Here is an 18,398-nt window from a genome sequence, read left to right on the forward strand (position 1 = left end):
CCAGGCGCTGTCCGATTTTGCCGGCTCTAAGCATCAGACGGAGGCACTGTACTCTGTTTTTCTCAACTCGGCAAATTTTATTTAGAAAAAAAGGTGGAGGAGGAAGAAAGTGACAGCGCTCTTTAGGCCAAGGTCTTAGAAGAGAAACCTCCACCTTTCTGCAACACCTTAGCCCCCTATTCACTGGGAGCCGCCAGGGCTCTCTCGCGGCTCAACCTCCATCGGCTTCTGGAGCATGCAAAAGGCTATGTCCCCTGCCGGAGGAGAGTGGACGGTGAAGGTGCCTGGAAACGGCCAGAGAAAAGGCCCAGGCGGTCAATGTTGCGGTGGAGGACGCTGTGCAGCACAGCCAGATGGGGTCCACCCTCACCCCCACCCTCCCTGGAGAAGTCCCGGATGAAGCGGCCGCGCTCTGACTGGAAGATGAACTTCTGGGGCAAGGGCCCGTGCTCCCGGAGAAAACCCCAGACACTGAGCAGCAGCAGACGCACTTCAAAAGGTGCCAGTTGGCTAAATACCTCGTGCATATTACCCAAGGCTGGTGGCAGGAGGCTTCCCTCAGCCATGACAGCCACCAGAGTGCAGGATGCCTCCAGGTGCCAGGGGGAGTGGGCCGTGTCAGGGTGGCGAGAGGCTTCCCAATGGCCCAAGAGGGCGGCCAGCAGCCCCCGGAGCAGCACAGAGCAGTAGCACAGGGCTGGGGGAGCAGCTGCTACCAGCTTTAACAGCTCAAAAAGCAGGGGCTGTTCCCGGAAGCGCCGGCCAATGCGGAGATCCCGCTCCACGGTGGCCCGGGCGTGCTCCTCAGGGGGCCACGCTAGCTCAGCCCCAGCTGCATCAGGACACACACTCTCCACCAAGGTCACTGCCACTGCTTTAGCTGCCTCTGGGCTCAGGGTGGGAGCCCCCCAGCTTCCCCCACATTCAGTGCCCCCAAGGGCACTGCAGCAGTGCACCAGGAGGCTGAGGAGGCTCTGGGTGTTATAGATTACTTCCTGCTGATTGCGTGACTGGACAAACTTGGGTGGCTTTAGGCCACGGCCGATGACTCCAGCGTGGAAAACAGACCAAATCCCTCCAGGACCTGGGACAGCTGCAGTGTGCCGCCGGTTTGTGTCCAACAGGGAAGCCGAGGCAAAAGGAGCAGAGACAACTGAAAGAGTTTCGTTGTCCCCATCCACTTCCCCTCCAAACAGTTCTGTGTTGCCCCGATGTAAGGCTCCCTCTACTAGCAGCTGCAGGACAGCCTTGAGCCCAGCTGGGGAGGTCTGAGAGAGGCGAGTAAGAAGCTGGGAGGCCGAAGCCACACCTGGGGGGCCATGCAGCCTCAGAGAGGCAAAGAAGCGATGCACTCCAGCTCTCACCAGTCCCAGGAGTTGGGAGGGGGACAGGGCTTCTGGAGGAAAGGGACAAATGGCCAGGAGGGAGGCAGCAGCTTCGGCTACTTCCTCCTCAGGATGTAGCAGGAGAGGAGCCAAGTCAGACAGATGAGCTGAGGCAGACTCCCCAAACCGGGCCCCTAGGGCTGCAGGGCCCTCACCACCCTGCTGTTCCCACCCCACTAGCAGTGTCAAGTTGCGCAGGAACCGGGCTGTGAAGGGAGGCTGCAAAGTCCCTGCATGCACCCGAGCCAGGCAGCTTCGGAAGGCCAAGGGCAGGAGGCCAGAGAGACTGACCACCAGCCCTGCATACAATTGGGTGGCCAGACTCAACTCTTCAGGGCTTCGGGCCCGGCTCAGGAGATGGCCCAAGGCCTCAGGTCCACAGCTAGGCCGGGTATAGACAGAGAGCAGGCCCAGGAGCTGATGTTGCCAGAGGAAGCGCTTCCGTTCCAATCGTAATGTCTCTCCACACAGCTCTCCAACATGGTTTCTTAGCGCATCTAGAAAGGGCACAGGGCGAGGGGGTGGGGGTGGGCCCAGGACCCCTTCCCCAGGAGACCCTCCGCGGTGATGAACCAGTTTTTGCAGGTGCAGCAGCAGCAGCTGGATCAGCCGGTCACAGGCCTCACGCACAGTGTCTGGCACAGCCAGGCCCTGGGTGGTAATGACTGAGGCAGGCATGGCTGTGTCCACCAGGAACTGCAACAGGCGGTAGGCACCTGCCCCGGAGGCCTGGCTCACCAGATGCACAGCCAGGTTCAGCATGTTGTCCAGCTCCTCTCGGGGGAATCCCTGAAGGTGTTGCTGCAGCTGGCTCAGCACAGCTGGGGGCTTAAGGCAGTCCACCAGCTCCCCAGAGACTGTGCCCAGCAAAGCCGGTGACATGACCGCCAACTGCAGCAGGAAGGGCACTGTGGCCTGAAGGGAGGGATCCCCACTCCGGCCCCCAGTGCCACCTGCTAGGCTATCATGGAACATTCGCAGGAGCTCCCGTCGGATGCTGTCTCCATGGCGGGAGGCCAGGTGTCCTAGGATGCCTACAACTGAGGCAATCTTGGGCACCCGTTTCTCCCCAGGGATAGCAGGAGATCCAGGGAAGGGGTCTGTAGAGGAGGTTTGAGAAGAGCTTCCACCACTGCCACCAGCTCCACCTCCAGCCCCACCATGGACACAGAAGTCCTTAAGGCCACAGGAGAGAACTCGGGAGATGATGGTGCCAGGAAAAGAGGAGCCAATATGGGCCACAACCCAGTCGAAGTGTGGGGAATGCTGCACAGAGGTATCCAGCAAGGCATCCACGCAGGCATCTGGGCAACTACCAATGAGAGCTGAGAGGCACTGAACGTAGATGTCCATTAACGTGCGTGTGGCCCGACAGCCCATCCACAGCTGCAGCAATTCATTGAGAGAGCCAGTGGCATGGGGCACACGCTGGTGCTGGCCTGAGTATGTGCTGCTCAGTTGACCCATGAGGTCTATGGACCATGCACTAATCACAGGAGCCCAGGCCTTCGGGTTGGCCCGGATGAACTCAGACAGCACCTGCTGCACTTCCTGCACCACATCCTCTAGACCAGGTCCCCCAGCAGGGACATGGGAGGGTGGGGGTGGGCGGAGGTGAGGTGGACCAGCCACAGGGCTTTCATCCAAGGCAGCCAGGTGGGCCCGGACACTCTCATCAAAGACGCCTCGCAAGTGGTCAAGCACAGCAGCGCGAGCAGGTGGCAGAGAGCGGAGCAGGAGAAGACCACAGCGAGCATGTTCCCGGGCTGAGAGCTGGTGGCCCAGAATAGGGTCTACGCCAGTCAGAAAAGCCTTGATTTCCTGGGACAGCTCCTGAGCACTGTAAGGAAGCAAGAAAAGCAGACTTAGAGTGTTGGGAGATGTTGGGCAAGCCATATTCCCTCTTTGAGCTTCAGTTTCTTTTTAAGTAAAATAGGAATGACTGTACCTGCCTCATAAGAATGTTCATAAAGCATTCAAGCACCATATCTAGTTCATACTAATCACTCAATAAATGCTATTTTCAACAATAACAATAATATCTATATTAGATAACTCTTAGAACATGTCAGGTACTCTTTTAAGTACTTTACGTGTAATATTTCAATCCAGACAACAGTTCAATAAGGTAGATACTATTATGATCTCAATGTACAGATAAGGAAACCAAGGTTAAGTAATCCAACTATAAGCTCCAAGAAGGTAGTAAACATTTCTGTGCTCTTTAAAACTGAATCCCTTCTATTGAGGTGCCTAGTATATGGGAAACACTCAATAAATATTTGCTCAATAAGTATACTTTTGTTCTTATAACATCTGCTTTAAAAATACCATTCCAGCTTTACTGCATCCCTCCTGCCCCCAACACAGGCACCCTGGGATTTTACTCCTAATGGAAAGAAGATCCTAAGTGCAAACTCACCCTTACTAAGGACTCTTCCTCCAAATACCTGTTTCTTCCCATATTTTGCAAGCATCCTAACCACCCACCACTTGTACTCCACCACATCAACAACCACCACCTTCCCAGCACCCTCAGTGTGCCTAGGAATCAGGGTGTCCCAGGGCACAGACAAGGGAATGCCTTTCAACCCCTCCCCTCCCGAAACATATGGGTCCAGTCTTAAGAGGTTCAGAAGCCAGTGTTATGGGAAAAGGCAAAATCCTCTTCCTCTGATTGCCTTTTCTGCCAAAGACAGCATCCTCTAGGGGCTGACAGGGCTCTGACTGTGCCATTCCTCTCGGGTTCCTCCAAAGAAAAGCAAACTATCCTAAGGTGAGGGGAGTGTCTCCGTTGGAGGGCAAGGGAAAGGCTGGAAGGAAGCAATCTGTGGGTTTCTGGGCCTGGGTTCCCAGGGAGTTTCCATGATGTCGGGGGACCCTGGGCGCCCTCGGGTCTAAAAGGGGCAGGGCAGCTGGGTTCCCAAGAATTCTGATATCCCCAACTCTTGGGAGAGCAAGGCTGGGATCTGGGGTAACTAGGCATTGGGGTTTAGAGGGAGGCAGTCCCAAGACCTTGGGAGTGTGGGCACTGGAGCCCAGAGTTTTGGTGAGGTCCCTGAGTTCTGGGAAGACCCGACCAGGAACCTCTGAGAACCCTGACGCGAGTTCTCGAGGTAGGATCCGGGTTTCTGCCGAGAAGGCTGGGGATCGGCGCGGGGCCGGGCGGTGGGGGAAGATGCCAGGGGCTCTGACTACCTGAGCGGCGCGGGACCGTGGGTGGCCGGGGCAGGCCCGGGAGGCCCTGGGGCCCCGGGAGGGTCGCACAACGCGGACATCCCGGAGCCCGAGCCGGAGCCCGAGGCGGGAGCAGCGGAGTGCAGGCAGCGCATGCGCGCTGACGGGAAACCCGAAAGGAACCAGCAACAAGGCCTCACAGGAAAACCAGTCCGGCAACGTCTGCCACCCTCATACATAGGTTCCGCCCCGTGTCGCGGGGGGCGGGGGGTGTTGGAGGTCCCCAAGCAGGACTGCGACGATGACAGCGGAAAGTCGACCCGCCCTCAACGCAACCATTTTTTTCCCCAAAGGACCGTTAACACGGAGCTAGCTGCGGTCACTGACAGTTGGATTTATTTTTCCTGCAGCCAAAACTACAGAATGTTCAGTTCACGAGGTTTTAAAAAATGAATCACTAGGAAACATTTCAATCAAGAAAGTGATAATGTAAAAAGCAGTTAAAGGAGAGAAAGGAAGGGAGAAAATGAAAAAGAGACAGAAAGAAAGGAGAGAAAATTCGTAAGAGCAGATGAAGAGGAGAAAAGGAAAGAGAGGAAGGGACAGGAAGCCCGAAATAAATTGGGGTGGCTGGGCTGAAGGTGTCCTTCCACTCGTATGTTGGCACTATCATCCTTCTATCAGTCTCCATGGTTTAGGCTTTGCTCTCTCCCCAACCTCCCGGCGCAGGGACCTTGGTCTACCTCACGTCCCCACACCTGCAGGAAGGGAGCTTGGTAACTATGTGCGAAGCTAGTACACCTGTTCAGGACCCTCCTCTCCAGCCAGTCTATCTAGATCGAGTTCCAGCTATTCTCTTTACTGGCTGTGTACTTCCCTGAACCTCTCTATGCCTGTTTCCTCTGCTGGAAATGAGGACGGTCATAGTACAACTACCTCAAAGGATTGTTGTGAAAACCAACACCAGATAATCTGTTCACTGTACAGCACTTAGTGCCTGCAATGGTAAGTGAGCACTATATAAGCATTAGCTATTTTTATTGTATTTGCTCAATGAACTCCAGAAAATAAACTCTTTGACAAGAGTAGCAGGTTCTTAGTAAAAAGTTGGTTGAATGAATGAAAAGGAAAGTAGGTTCTGAGGCCTGTGTTAACCAGAGGGTGTACTGCTCTCAATGAAAGTGTGGGTCAAAATAACACCACACAGTAGGTCCTAAAGATACTTTTGAAGTGATTGTGTTTTAAAAGCTAAATGACTATAGTTATTTGTTTTTAAATTTTAGAAGTTCAATCACTTATAAAGTGTATATACTACCTACTAGCAAAACTGTTCTAGGACAGTAAATGTGAAACAATTTCTGCTCCTAGCTCTGCCTCAGTCTTGGATCCAACACTTCCCTTCTCTGGACTTCAACTTTTGATCTGTAAAAGGAGGCTTTTGAACCAGATAAGTTCTTCTAGCTATGAGACTATTATGTGGTCCTTGCCCTTAAGGGTTGCACAATCTAAGGGTGCTCGTTTTGGATTTGGACAGATATGGATTCACTGCTGCTATTTATTAGCAATGTAACCCTGAGCAAGTGACCCAACAGTTTGGAGCTCATTTCCTTATCTATAAAATGGGCATGATGCCTCCTATCTCAGACTTTTGGCAAAGATGTTTATGTAAAGGACTTAGCATAATACTAGATATGGAAACTCTTCTTTTTGGAACACAACAAGCTCCTTGCCACCTTAGGCACAGAGTGGTAGGGGGAGGAGGGTTCAGAACAAAATTATGAAGGATGGGTGTACGAAAATGTTGAAAATGTCTTTCCTTCTCCCTGCTATCACCTCCTCTCCTCTGCTTACTGCATCTGCATACAATTCAGTTTCAAACAAATACTTTCCTTTCCTGTGTTCAAAACTGGACACAATGCTGTTTCCCTGGAAAAAATGGCTGATTCCAAGTTTTAGGCCAGGGAAAGTAGCAGGTGAGCCTGGAACGTATCATTGTGCCAGAAAGCAAAAAAATGCTCAAATACTGATGGTGTTGTGTCAAAAGGACACAGGGACCACCTTGAAAAGGCTCCTGCTAGCCAAATTTGGTATGATTTTGAGCATGAAAAAGTGATAGTAATGGATTATGACACATTGAGAAACAATCTAAATCCATGGTGATATTAAAAAGGAGGGAGTTTACAGAATATGTCAAACAAGTATGAATGAACGAATGATAGAATTAGAAAATCACTATTTTGCTGCAGTAACTAATTCTGGTAAAGATCATCATGGTTGCTAAAACCACTGGATGTAAGGTCATTGGAGGATAGGATATTCATACCATCTTAAAGTATCACTCCATAGATTACTCACTAATTACAAAGGGTGGAGAAATCTGACAGGCACCCACTTAACCAACTTTTTACACGTAGAATCACCAATAATGAGACAAACTGATATTATACTTCCTGATGTAAGCAATGGGAAGTACACAATATCATCTATGTAGAATTTTTCCCCAAAATGCTTAACCTAAATCCACTTATGAGAAAACGTACAGAAACACTCTGACAAACCAGGCTGTGGGATAGTCTTAAATAAATAAACAAATAAAAATAAATAAAATTAGGCTGGACTCTTCAAAAATGTCAAATTATCTAAGACACGGTAGGGATACCGTTCTGGATTGAAAGAGGCTAAAGAGGGGACCAGCCTGGTGGAGCAGTGGTTAAGTGTGCACATTCTGCTTCGGTGGCCCAGGGTTCACCGGTTCAGATGCCAGGTGCGGACATGGCACCGTTTGGCAAGCCATGCTGTGGTAGGCGTCCCACATATAAAGTAGAGGAAGATGGGCATAGATGTTAGCTCAGGGCCAGTCTTCCTCAGCAAAAAGAGGAAGATTGGCAGTAGTTAGCTCAGGGCTAATCTTCCTCAAAAAAAAAAAGAAAAAGGCTAAAGAGACGTGACAATTAAATACAACATGTGATCCTTGACTGGCTCCCAGATTGAGGTGGGGAAAAAGAGCTATGAAAGATATTAATGGAACAACTAAGGAAATTTGAATGTGAAAAACTGAATGTTCGCTATTTTACCAATGTTAAATGTCTTAAGTGTTATAATAGTATTTTGGCTATAGAAGAATGTCCTTGGGGATAAAATCTCATCTGCAATTGACTTTCAAATAAGTCTGCAAAGATATATACTCACACACATACATATTTGCAAGTGTGTGGAAAGAGATAAAACAAGTGTAGAAAAATGTTAGAATTGATAAATCTAGGTAGAGTGCATATAGAAGGGTTCACTATACTAATCTCTTAATGTTACTGAAGGCTTGAAATTGTTCAAAATATAAAGTTGGGGAGAGGGGTGCAACACCAGGCCCAAAGCCTCCCTCTTCCAGGAAGCCTGTCCTGATTAAATAGAGCAGGCAGAATATGCTTTTTCCCCTGTTGAACACACCTCCACACTGGCAGCTATTTTTTTTTTTTAAAGATTGGCACCTGAGCTAACAACTGTTGCCAATCTTCCTTTTTTTTTCCCCTCCTTTATCTTCCCAAACCACCCCCGTACATAGCTGTATATCTTAGTTGCAGGTCCTTCTAGTTGTGGGATGTGGGACGGCGCCTCAACGTGGCCTGACGAGCAGTGCCATGTCCGCGCCCAGGATCCGAACCCTGGGCCGCTACAGCAGAGCACGCAAACTTAACCACTCAGCCACGGAGCCGGCCCCATCAGCTTTTCACTTTAATTAAACGCCCCAGCCCTGGCTTCCAACAAGCAGAATTTCTGAACATTAGAAAGGAAAAATAATGTTTCATCTTCACTTTATTAAAAATATAACCCAGCAAAGGAAGCAGAGATAAATATGAGGTATAGTGACCAGCCCACCCCGGTCACACAGAGGCAGTGGCAGGACTGGTATCAGGACCTTTACCTCCGCTGCTATTTCCAAAATAATCTAGATTTTTGTCAGAAATGGAAAGCTGGAGTGTCACTCACTAGGGAGAGAGGGTCCTCACAGAGGCTGGTTTCTTGTTGCCTTTGCTCAAGTAAGCTCTGTGGGCCCTGTTTCCCAATTGTCTTGTTTCCACACTCACAGACCCCTTTTCACGGCCCATCCCCATTTCCTATGTTTAATCACACACATCTCAGTGAGAACTCTAGGGCTTTATTATGAGTGGAGTTGACTGTTAAGGAGCCCCCTCTCCAAACTGTTTGCCCCACCCTCTTCCTCTCAACACATCCCTCCAGGGCAAGCCACTGGGTCATTATGCAAGAGGAATCTGGAAGAGTCTAAAGGAGCAATGCTTTCTCTGCAGTCCTCTGAAACAACCACTGAGTCCTCCTGGCTCCCGTTGACAATCTTCTGGCAGAAGAGGCGAGAGATTTAGCTCTTATCTTCAAGGTCCTCCATGTCTACATCCTGGGGGGCTTTTGTCTTCTTTTTTGATTTAGGCTGTGCTTCATTAGTCCTGGCTGGCTTTTGGGGGGCTTCCACTGAGCAAAGGAAAAGAGGAAGCATTAAAGAACCTAAATGAATTCTGGTTGCCCTCTCACCCCACCTTTGTGCCCCAGCCTCACCTTCCATGGCTGCTTTCTCTTTCTGGGCAAGCCGGATCTGCTGGAGGAGTTTTCGGCGCTTCTTCCCAGACAGAGTAATGTTGGCACGTGCACTGGACCTGAAGGGTTGGTAAGAGCACAGATATCCAGGTTAACCTGAACCAACGTAGGCCACACAAGTGGTTCTGGCTATTGAAAAGGTCTTCAAATCCAAGGCAAAGAATGTTTGAAAATCTGGGCTCTAAGGTAGTGAGTTAAATCTCTCCAGCACTTAGACATTAACATACTTTGCATAATACTTATCTCAATGCGTACCTAAAGTACTTAACATTAAATGTTAAAATTTAATATATAGTAGAAACTTGTAAGGGCAAACTCTATTTTTTTCCTCTATTCTCGATATTTCTGACACCAGATGTGTGGAGGTTATTCCCACATGAAGCAATTCTCCAATTCTCAGTGGGCATTAACTGAGTGTCCTACGATTTTCACTCAATTCTGACAACATCTACCTGGAGACAGCATCAGATACCATAGGTAAGGGCTCAGTCCCACAAGACTTCCCCCACTTCAGACGTCAATCACGTGTCCAGATTGTCACCTGTACTCCTGATTGACCAGCTATAAATCGGGGTCCTCATGATACCCTTCTGAGACTTGATAATTTGCTAGAACAGCTCATAGAACTTAGAAAGATTTACTTGTATTTACTGATGTATTATAAAAGGATACAAGTCAGGAACAGCCAGATGGAAGAGACCAGGAGTTCCCATGCCCTTCCCAGGTGCGCCAACCTTCCAGCACCTCCACCTGTTCACCAACCAGGAAGCTCACCAAATCTCCCTTGAACAACAGTTTTCAAAGAGCCTAATCTCCAGCCCTCCCAGCCTTCCCAGAGGTCGGTGGGTTGGGCTTAAATTTCCAATCCTCTAATCCCTTGATCTTTCTGGTGAGCAGTCCAACCCTAAGTCACCCATTAGCACAAACTTTGGTGTGCTCGAGAGGGATTCCTTATGAAATAAAAGACACTCCTGTCACTCAGGAAATTTCCAAGGGTTTTAGGAGCTGTGTGCCAGGAACCAGGGATAAAAACCAAATACATTTCTTTTTTTTTTTCCTCCCCAAATCCCCCCAGTACATAGTTGTATATTTTAGTTGTGGGTCCTACCAAATACATTTCTTATACCATAAAACTCTGTAAACATTTACAGTGAAGAAGTCAATTAAAAGGTGGGATGGGAACGCTTCCCCCAAGACTCAGGGGGCCTTGAAACTTACATACAAAATCCCACATGTGCCTTGTGAAAATTCATCGAGTTATTCGCACGCTTACGTGTGCGCTTTTAAATTTACTTATAAAAATCTATGTGAATGTATGATGTTACTTGGGGAGGTGGGGGATTCGATAGCTCTCCTTAGATTCTCAATGGGGTCGAAGACCCAAAGAAAGGTTGTTACCTAGCGGTGTCGTGAGAGGGTAGCAGAGTTTAGACACAAAACACAACCAACAAACGTTCCTTGCATAAACGTGAGTGCAAAAGGAAAGCAGAGAGGTGTTAGCTTCTCCGGAGCTCAGCAGGGAAGGAAGGAGACTCGGTGGGGAGCATCGAGGGGAAGAGGGTTTGGCACTCACGCCCGCTTCTTGAGGTGGTGCCGCGTGATCAGCCCTTCGTCTATGACAGCCCCAACCACCCGGTGCTTCAGTCGCCGCTGCCGGTTCAATACCCGCCGTCGCTTGAACAGCTTCTTCTTCAGCTCCTGCGAGGGAGGAAGATGCTAATCAGACGGAGGCCACGCACCGCGAACCAGGATCCCCGCACCGGGAGACTGGCCCACCGAGCTCATCTCGGGCGAGATGACAGGGGCTCTGGGGCGCTTGGGCAGTCAGGGCTCCCACACAGTCACCGTTCGGGGCCGGTTGATCTTTCCCCCAGGAGCTCCCATGGCCGCGCTGCGATCCCGGCTCCGGGTCGACGTTTCCGCCTAACGCAGGGTCCGGGTGAGCCCCGCCCCTCAGCACTCCGCAAGCCAATGGCAGCGCGGGGGCGGGGCCTGGGCTATATAAAGGATCTTGGCCAGGCTTCGGGCCTTTCCCGCCGCGGAGACGGAACTACTGGAGGTGTGCGTGGAGGCCGGGTGGGGGTTTTGGGTGGGGCCTACGGACCCTCCTTTTCTTGGCGGGGATCAGGCGTGCGGTCCCGGTCCCCGTAATGTACGGAGGAAGAGGGAAAGGGCTGCAGCCCTCTCGGCGTCATGTCTTCGGTGCCGGTGGCTTCCAGTCCGCCGGTTCTATCCTCAAGCGCCGGGACACGGAGCTCCAAGGAGGAGGGCAGCACCGAGGTGCAGCGGGCTCTTCTTCCCTGGGATGCTCACGCCTTCTTCGATTTCAGGTCTGTGGAGACGCCCCAGGAGCCGGACCTGCCGTATCGCCTCGTCTCCACTTGCCGTTGCAACCAATAAAGGCCTTTCGCACCGTGGTAGGTGTGTGTCCGCGTTCTTTTCCCGGAGGCTGCAGAGTTAGGCTACACGCGTGATTCCGCAAAGCGGATTTTTCAGGTATCTGGCCTGCCTTGTCATCACCTCCAGATGGTCGCGCTGCGCCGAACCTTCCACGTGGTGACCCTGGCGGCGGGGGCGCGCCGTGCGTTGACGGGTAGGGAAGGTGGACAGAGTGGGCGGGCAAGGTGGGTTCTCGGTGAGTCGGGAATCTAGTCCCTGCAAATGTGGCCCTTAAAACCCCAGGGTACATTGCACCATTTTTGTAGCCGTCTGATAGTACTCAGGCGCCGGGTGACACGTGTCCTCCACTCGTGTCCACAGGCTCCCTGGCTGGTAGCTGCCTGGCAGACCGCTGCCTCTGGGATAAGCTCCATGCCCAGCCCCGTCTGGGCAGCGACCCCACCTTCGACTGGTTCTTTGGATACGAGGAAGCCCAGGGGCTCCTACTGCCGCTGCTGCAGGAGGCACGGGCTGCCTGTCCACTTCGGGTGTTGGATGTGGGCTGTGGGACCTCAAGCCTGTGTACAGGCCTCTACACCAAGTGCCCGCACCCCGTGGATGTGCTTGGGGTGGACTTCTCTCCTGTGGCTGTGGCCCACATGAACAGCCTCCTGGAATGTGGCCAAGGCCAAACACCCCTGTGCCCTGGGCACCCTGCCTCCCGCCTCCACTTCATGCAGGCTGACGCCCAGAACCTAGAGCCAGTGGCTTCCTCAGGCTCCTTCCAGCTAGTGCTAGACAAGGGCACCTGGGATGCTGTTGCCCGGGGTGGTCTGCCTGGAGCTTACCAGCTGTTGTCAGAATGCCTGAGGATCCTGAGCCCCCAGGGGACTCTGATTCAGTTCTCAGATGAGGACCCTGAGGTGCGGCTGCCCTGCCTGGAGCAACGGTCCCAAGGCCGGACTGTGACTGTGCAGGAGCTAGGCCCTTTCAGGGGCATCACCTACTTTGCTTACTTGGTTCAAGCCTCTGATTAAAGACTTTAGTCCTGACCTTAGTGCTTCTGTTGGAGAAAGAGAGAGGGTTGGAGAGAGCTTTGTCCTTGCAAGATGGCTGGAAGATGAGGATTTGAGTCCTGGCTTCCACACTTACTACCTGGGTGCACATAGTATTGAATGTTTCTGTGCCCCAGTTTACTCATCTGCAAGGTGGGAAAAATACCTGGAGTTCTGGGGATTACACACAAGGACAGGAGGAACATTCAGCAGTGCCAGGCACAAGACGAGTGCTAGAGAAGGTACAAGTGGATGGTTCCCCACCCCCAACGAACTGGAACTCCTAAAAGCACAGATGGGAATTCTCGATCCAAATCCCAGCATTGACGAACTTGTGTGACCCAGTTGCCTAACCTCTGTGTCATTTTTCTCACCTGTAAAAGGGAAAGACTGTTAAAGGATAGGTAGAAGGGTTTCATAAACAAACCTGGGTGAAATGTTCGAGGGAGAGATACTCACCCTCAAAGCTCCTGGGAGGCAAGAGATGGGAATATTCCACAAAGCGGCTTCTATAGGCACGGGAGCCTGTGGCTGGGTCCCAGAGAGGACAGGGACTGGAGGCTTCCTGACACTCTGTGTCCTCAGGACTCCAGGAGGCATCTTGTTCTACCTGTTCCTGCCCCCAGCTGAGTTCTGGGTTAAAGCTTCTTAAGGGAGATCTGGGGTCCAGTGGGCTCCAAGTCCAGCCTAGGGGGGAGGCAAGTTAAAGAGCTGATTAACGGCCAGCCTGTGGCTGAGTGGTTAAGTTCGAGCGCTCTGCTTCGGCGGCCCAGGGTTTCGCCGGTTCGAATCCTGGGCGCAGACATGGCACTGTTCATCAAGCTGTGCTGAGGTGGCGTCCCACATGCCACAACTAGAAGGACCTACAACTAAAACTATACAACTATGTACCGGGGGGCTTTGGGGAGAAAAAGGAAAAATAAAATCTTTAAGGAAAAGAAAAGAGCTCATTAACAATGAAAAATATTTCAGATATATTGTGGAATTTTTTAGAGATAAAATGAATTTGTGCAATTTTTTTCCTTATAAAAAGGTAATACAGTGGGCTGGCCCGGTGGTGCAGTGGTTAAGTTTGCACGTTCTGCTTCGGTGGCCCAGAGTTTGCCAGTTCGGATCCTGGGTAAGGACATGGCACCGCTGGGCAAGCCATGCTGTGGTAGGCGTCCCGCATATAAAGTAGAGGAAGATGGGCATGGATGTTAGCTTAGGGCCAGTCTTCCTCAGCAAAAAGAGGAGGAGTGGCAGATGTTAGCTCAGGGCTAATCTTCCTCAAAAATAAATAAATAAAAATAAGAAGGTAATACAGCAATTATAATGAAGAGCCTAACTTCACAGCCTCAATTTCCTCATGAGGGGGAAAATATCTCCCTCATTTCATTCTGAAAATTATGAGGTAAAAGTGTTTAGCACAGTACCTGGGACATAGTAAAAACTCAAAAAAAAAAAAAGCTATAACAATAAACAGACATGGGGAAAAGTCTGGAAGAGAAGACATCTGAAATGTTAACTGTCACTGGGTAGTCAGATTTGAGGTAATTTTATTATCTCCCCCCCACAATAATGTAAATATTTTAAAATATTAAAAATACATATTAAAAGCTGTCACCCATCCGACATCAGAACTGCTCTGAATTTTATCAACTTTGCCAAGCCCCTTAACCTTTCTCTCCCACCCGTACATTTTTCTTCATTATGTTTCCTGAGCACCTGCTGTGAGCCCGATACTGCTTAATGCAGGGGACACAGCTGAGTTTTCCATCTTGGTCGTGGCCAGAACATCCAGCTCACAATGGCCCCACTGAACTAGCCACCTCCCTCACCTGGCTCTTCACTTTGGTCCTGGAAGAAGACCTCCGCCTCCTCTTCCTCATCATCGGTGAGCAGCAGCAGCTTCTCATGAGGCCACCGGAGCTCCCCACTCTCTTCACTCACCTCACAGGCTTCCACCACAATGGAGGGCCGGCGGGTCTTTTGAGAGACAACCTGAATGGGGACAGCAGGGAGCTTGGGCCAAATCGGAGGACGAGCCAGCAGGAGGACACAGGGTGGAGAAATACTAACCTGAACATGCTCGTGACCTTCAACCCTGCCAATTTCTCCTCTGTCGTTCCAGAGAGGGTTGGTCAGCCTAGGACTTTCTGGATGCTGGGAGGAGCCTGGGCTGTCTCTAGGCCAACGCCCATCCTCACTGCTCCCTGGCACAAGGGCCATAGGTGCTGATTCTTAAGCGTGCAGGGTGGTTGAGCTCAGAGTGGAGTACCCCTGCCGAGTGTACCCCACAGACTGCTCCTTTAATCTTCTTTGGAGCCTGGCCCCGTAATCACTTCTGAAGAGAGGAGGATGACGTGCTAGGAGATTATGGGCCTTCCAGGGGAGGGGAAAATCCCAAGAGGTAGGATAGGAGCTTTATTTCTACTCGCTCCCTGGTGACACTGGGAAAGGCAGGAGGAGTAAGAGTCAACAAGGGCACCTGGATTAAAGCCCTGTGAGTGAAGAGATTTGATAACAAACTTGCAATTTCCCGGGGCCGGCCCGGTGGGCCAGGTGGCGCAGCCATTAAGTGTGCATGGTCCACTTCGGCGGCCCGGGGTTCACGGGTTCGGATCCCCGGTGCGGACATGGCACGGGCTTGGCAAAAGCCATGCTGTGCTAGGCATCCCACGTATAAAATAGAGGAAGATGGGCACAGATGTTGGCTCAGGGCCAGTCTTCCTCAGCAAAAAGAGGAGGAGTGGCAGTAGTTAGCTCAGGGCTAATCTTCCTCAAAAAAAGAAAAAAAACCTTGGGATTTCCTGATTCCTTTGCTTCCTCCGTCTCCCTAGTTGAAACGTTTCTTTGTATCTTATTTAATGAATATTTATATGGTGTTTACTATTTGCCAGGAACTATTTTAAATGCTTTACATACAAACTTTTAATTATCCTAAAACGATGAGATAGATACTATTATTTAGCCTCATTTTCCCATGCAGAAACTAGGGCACAAAGAACTTAAATGACCAGCCCAGAGTCACACTTCCCCAAGCTACAATTCGGTATGTTACACAAAAACCAGAGTCTTCACGGCAGAAAAAAAAAAAAAAAAAAAAGCGAAGGGTATATACCATTACGAGAAAAGTAACGTTTACTTTTAGCAAGTTTATTTAACAAGTAAAATAAAGAAAAAGTATATAAATACACCCTTTTCCCCACCAAGTACACTTGGCTTTGAGTTTCTGTTCAGGAGTTGAAGGGATTGAAGGGGGTCGATAGGCTGATGTGTATAAATATCTGGATGTCCACTATGTGCTGTATTGAAGGAGCACAAATTGTCGTAGGAAACCACATGGCAAAGTCCTAGCCCTCTATTGATCAGGAAATTTCCGAACCTGGCAATTGTAAAACCCACAACAACCATGAAGACACACACTCTCCCCTTAGCAATGCCACTCCAGTTTTCACAATGGGCACCGCTATCGGCCCTCAGTGTCAACACTTCTTGACAGGCTCAACCTTCTCACCTTAAAACTAGTCTTAAAAGAGGCCGGCCCCGCAAGACCGAGTGGTTAAATTTGCGTGCTCCGCTTCCGCCGCCCAGGGCTTCGTCAGTTTGGATCCTGGGCACGGACATGGCACCGCTCATCAGGTCACGTTGAGGGGGCGTTCTACACAGCATAACCAGAGGCGCTCACAACTAGAATATACAACTGTGGAGGGTGGGGCTCTGGGGAGAAGGAGATGGGCAACAGATGGTAGCGCAGGTGCCAATCTTTAAACAACAACTAGTCTTAAAACCCAGCAGCTCCAGAGTCTAAAACGTTTCGCAGGTGAGGCCCTCTCTAGCCCGGCCCCTTCTCTATGGTTTTCTCTGTGGGTCGCTCTAGCCCGCGCACGGGGCAGCGAGACGGCTGGGCTACCTTTCTAGGCTGCGGAGGACTCCGGAGGGCGCCTCGCTGGTGGCGGGGTCGGTCATGGGGACCGTGCGCAAAGCGCTGATCGTGGGCGCAGTGCTGGGCGCTGGGGCTGGTGTGGGCTCCGCGCTCTTTGTCCTCGTGACCCCGGGAGAGCAGCAGAAGCAGGCGATGCTGAAGGTGGGAGCAATTGGGAGTGCGAGGTGGGGTGGGCGGACGGAGAGCTCCGGGCTGGGGGCCTGGACTATGAACCTCCCTCATTGCCCGCAGGAGATGCCGGAGCAGGACCCTCGGCGCAGGGATGAGGCGGCCAGGACCAAACAGTTAGTGTTCGCCACTCTGCAGGAGGCAGCGACCACGCAGGAGAACGTGGCCTGGAGAAAGAACTGGAATGACGGCGGCGGCGGGAGGTCAGGGTGACCCGGAACTTGCCCCCGTGGGCGCTGGGACCCCCTCTCCGGCGCAGGAGTCCGAGGCGGTCCTTCACTTCCGTGGGCCTGGCGGGGAGTCCGGACCCGGGATGCCACGCGGGGTCGGGGTGCTGCCGCCGGGTGAGCACTTCCCCCCGGCAACCTTGCACTGACTGCGCTTTAACGCCCACATCGCGGGCCGGGGCGTCGGATGTGGCGAACTGAAGGAACCAATAAATCACGTTCTTCTGTCAAGTCAGCCCCGCGGTCGGACGCCTATAAATGCCTAGAGTTTTCTGGGGGTCGGTGCTGCGGGCGGGGATTACCGTGGCTCCCACCTGTCCGGCCTCGGAAGCTGAAGCCCAATAGGCATAGCGACCACGTTTTCAAAACACAGGTCACGTGGTCTGTTTGAAGGTACTTCAGGGGATAACCAAGCGACATTCTTGAAATCGAAACTATCCTGGAAAGTCTTGTAGCAATAGATGCCCTTAGAGAACACTTCTGGTTCCCGTCTTCGACTGAGGTTAGAGAGGGGCTTCTAGCACTTAACATGTGCCACTATGCCTCCTGGGGCCGTTATTCAACCTTTGGAAGCCCACTTGCTAGGAGTAGTAATGAAAGGAACGTGCTTTGCGTCAGACAGATCTTGATTCAACTCCTGCATGTTACAAAACCTCTCTGAGCCTCAGTCCTGTTCTACAAAAGGTGATAATTATCTTGATGGTTGTTGTAAAAAGATTAATTTAGAAATGTCAAGTGCAGTGCCTGGGACAGAGCAACCTGGCAGTAAATATAGTGGAGTTTTTCCTCAACGTTTGGTCTGCAGTCTTTTCAATCTCTGAATCCAGTCAGAGGATCTACTGGAGATGCACTGAAGGGATGAGAAAAAGCTGTCACTGGGGTCACAGACCCACAACCAGGTCAACCAATTCACTTCCCTTTTGTCTATTTTATATCCTGTGGTTCCAAGCAAGATTGTAATGGGAAAAAAAAAAAGGCTGTTTTTATTAAAGCCAGAACACTAAATAAAGCTGGTAACACTGAGGTGTATACTCAGATATGAGCATTGGTGCCGCTTTCAGCTGCTGAATGGTGAAGTCATAAGCTGAATACATGTGTCAAGTGTGAGCTTTACACTTTCACTGTGGCTTTTCCTAGCCAGGGAATGAGAGGAAGGTCATCAACTCTTCCAGGGAGCACTAGGGAGAGTGATCAGCAGCGGGGAGAGGGGCTACCATGAAGGAACTGGGTGGTTCAGAGTCTGACCCCTAGAGTTGGGCTCCCCAGGTGTGTGTCCAGGTTCTACTACTTACTGCCTGTGTGGGTTTGGGTAAGTCATGTATTTCAGTGTCCCCATCACTAAAATGGGATAATTGTACCTATCCCTAGATAATGCCTTCATATCTCAGTTAATATTCTTAGCACAGAAAGTCACTGTAATGCTGTCAATGTTTGTGAATGGCCACGTATAAATATAACCCTTTTAGTAGCTGAT

General features: G+C 50.9%; 5 protein-coding genes and 1 non-coding gene across 11 annotated transcripts; 3 read left to right on the forward strand and 3 right to left on the reverse strand.

Annotated features, from left to right (window-relative positions):
• Positions 1–52: 52 nt before the first annotated feature.
• Positions 53–4,735, reverse strand: INTS5 (integrator complex subunit 5). The gene is made up of 2 exons (XM_008532171.2): positions 4,584–4,735; positions 53–3,225 (listed from the first exon to the last, which is right to left on the reverse strand). The coding sequence occupies exons 1-2, from the start codon at positions 4,715–4,717 to the stop codon at positions 246–248; spliced, it is 3,114 nt and encodes a 1,037-aa protein (XP_008530393.2). The 5' UTR covers positions 4,718–4,735; the 3' UTR covers positions 53–245.
• A 3,960-nt stretch (positions 4,736–8,695) lies between these two features.
• C11H11orf98 (chromosome 11 C11orf98 homolog) lies at positions 8,696–11,113 on the reverse strand. Of its 2 annotated transcripts, none has more exons than XM_070565181.1 (4): positions 11,013–11,113; positions 10,741–10,865; positions 9,129–9,226; positions 8,696–9,044 (listed from the first exon to the last, which is right to left on the reverse strand). In XM_070565181.1, the coding sequence occupies exons 1-4, from the start codon at positions 11,049–11,051 to the stop codon at positions 8,935–8,937; spliced, it is 372 nt and encodes a 123-aa protein (XP_070421282.1). In that variant the 5' UTR covers positions 11,052–11,113; the 3' UTR covers positions 8,696–8,934. The 2 variants fall into 2 exon arrangements, with proteins under 2 accessions (XP_070421282.1, XP_070421283.1); XM_070565182.1 differs by having other exon boundaries at positions 10,944–11,108.
• On the forward strand, positions 11,095–14,049 carry CSKMT (citrate synthase lysine methyltransferase). 4 transcript variants are annotated; one of them, XM_008532175.2, is made up of 4 exons: positions 11,095–11,226; positions 11,498–11,588; positions 11,694–11,760; positions 11,928–14,049. In XM_008532175.2, exons 3-4 carry the CDS (start codon positions 11,694–11,696, stop codon positions 12,581–12,583), a joined length of 723 nt encoding a protein of 240 aa, XP_008530397.1. In that variant the 5' UTR covers positions 11,095–11,226; positions 11,498–11,588; the 3' UTR covers positions 12,584–14,049. The 4 variants fall into 4 exon arrangements, 3 of the variants coding, with proteins under 3 accessions (XP_008530397.1, XP_008530398.1, XP_008530394.1); XM_008532176.2 differs by having other exon boundaries at positions 11,124–11,228; positions 11,498–11,584; XM_008532172.2 differs by lacking the exon at positions 11,095–11,226 and having other exon boundaries at positions 11,318–11,584.
• LOC139074660 (small nucleolar RNA SNORA57) lies at positions 11,272–11,420 on the forward strand. Its single transcript, XR_011524294.1, has one exon. It is a non-coding gene; the product is annotated as a small nucleolar RNA SNORA57 (small nucleolar RNA).
• On the reverse strand, positions 13,017–16,391 carry LBHD1 (LBH domain containing 1). Of its 2 annotated transcripts, XM_070565179.1 has the most exons (3): positions 14,663–16,391; positions 14,422–14,584; positions 13,017–13,288 (listed from the first exon to the last, which is right to left on the reverse strand). In XM_070565179.1, exons 1-3 carry the CDS (start codon positions 14,810–14,812, stop codon positions 13,017–13,019), a joined length of 585 nt encoding a protein of 194 aa, XP_070421280.1. In that variant the 5' UTR covers positions 14,813–16,391. The 2 variants fall into 2 exon arrangements, with proteins under 2 accessions (XP_070421280.1, XP_070421279.1); XM_070565178.1 differs by having other exon boundaries at positions 14,422–14,912.
• Positions 16,370–17,961, forward strand: UQCC3 (ubiquinol-cytochrome c reductase complex assembly factor 3). Its single transcript, XM_008532179.2, has 2 exons — positions 16,370–16,670; positions 16,761–17,961. The coding sequence occupies exons 1-2, from the start codon at positions 16,551–16,553 to the stop codon at positions 16,908–16,910; spliced, it is 270 nt and encodes an 89-aa protein (XP_008530401.1). The 5' UTR covers positions 16,370–16,550; the 3' UTR covers positions 16,911–17,961.
• Positions 17,962–18,398: the final 437 nt, after the last annotated feature.

Source organism: Equus przewalskii, chromosome 11 (assembly GCF_037783145.1).
Source record: "Equus przewalskii isolate Varuska chromosome 11, EquPr2, whole genome shotgun sequence".
Taxonomy (NCBI): domain Eukaryota; kingdom Metazoa; phylum Chordata; class Mammalia; order Perissodactyla; family Equidae; genus Equus; species Equus przewalskii.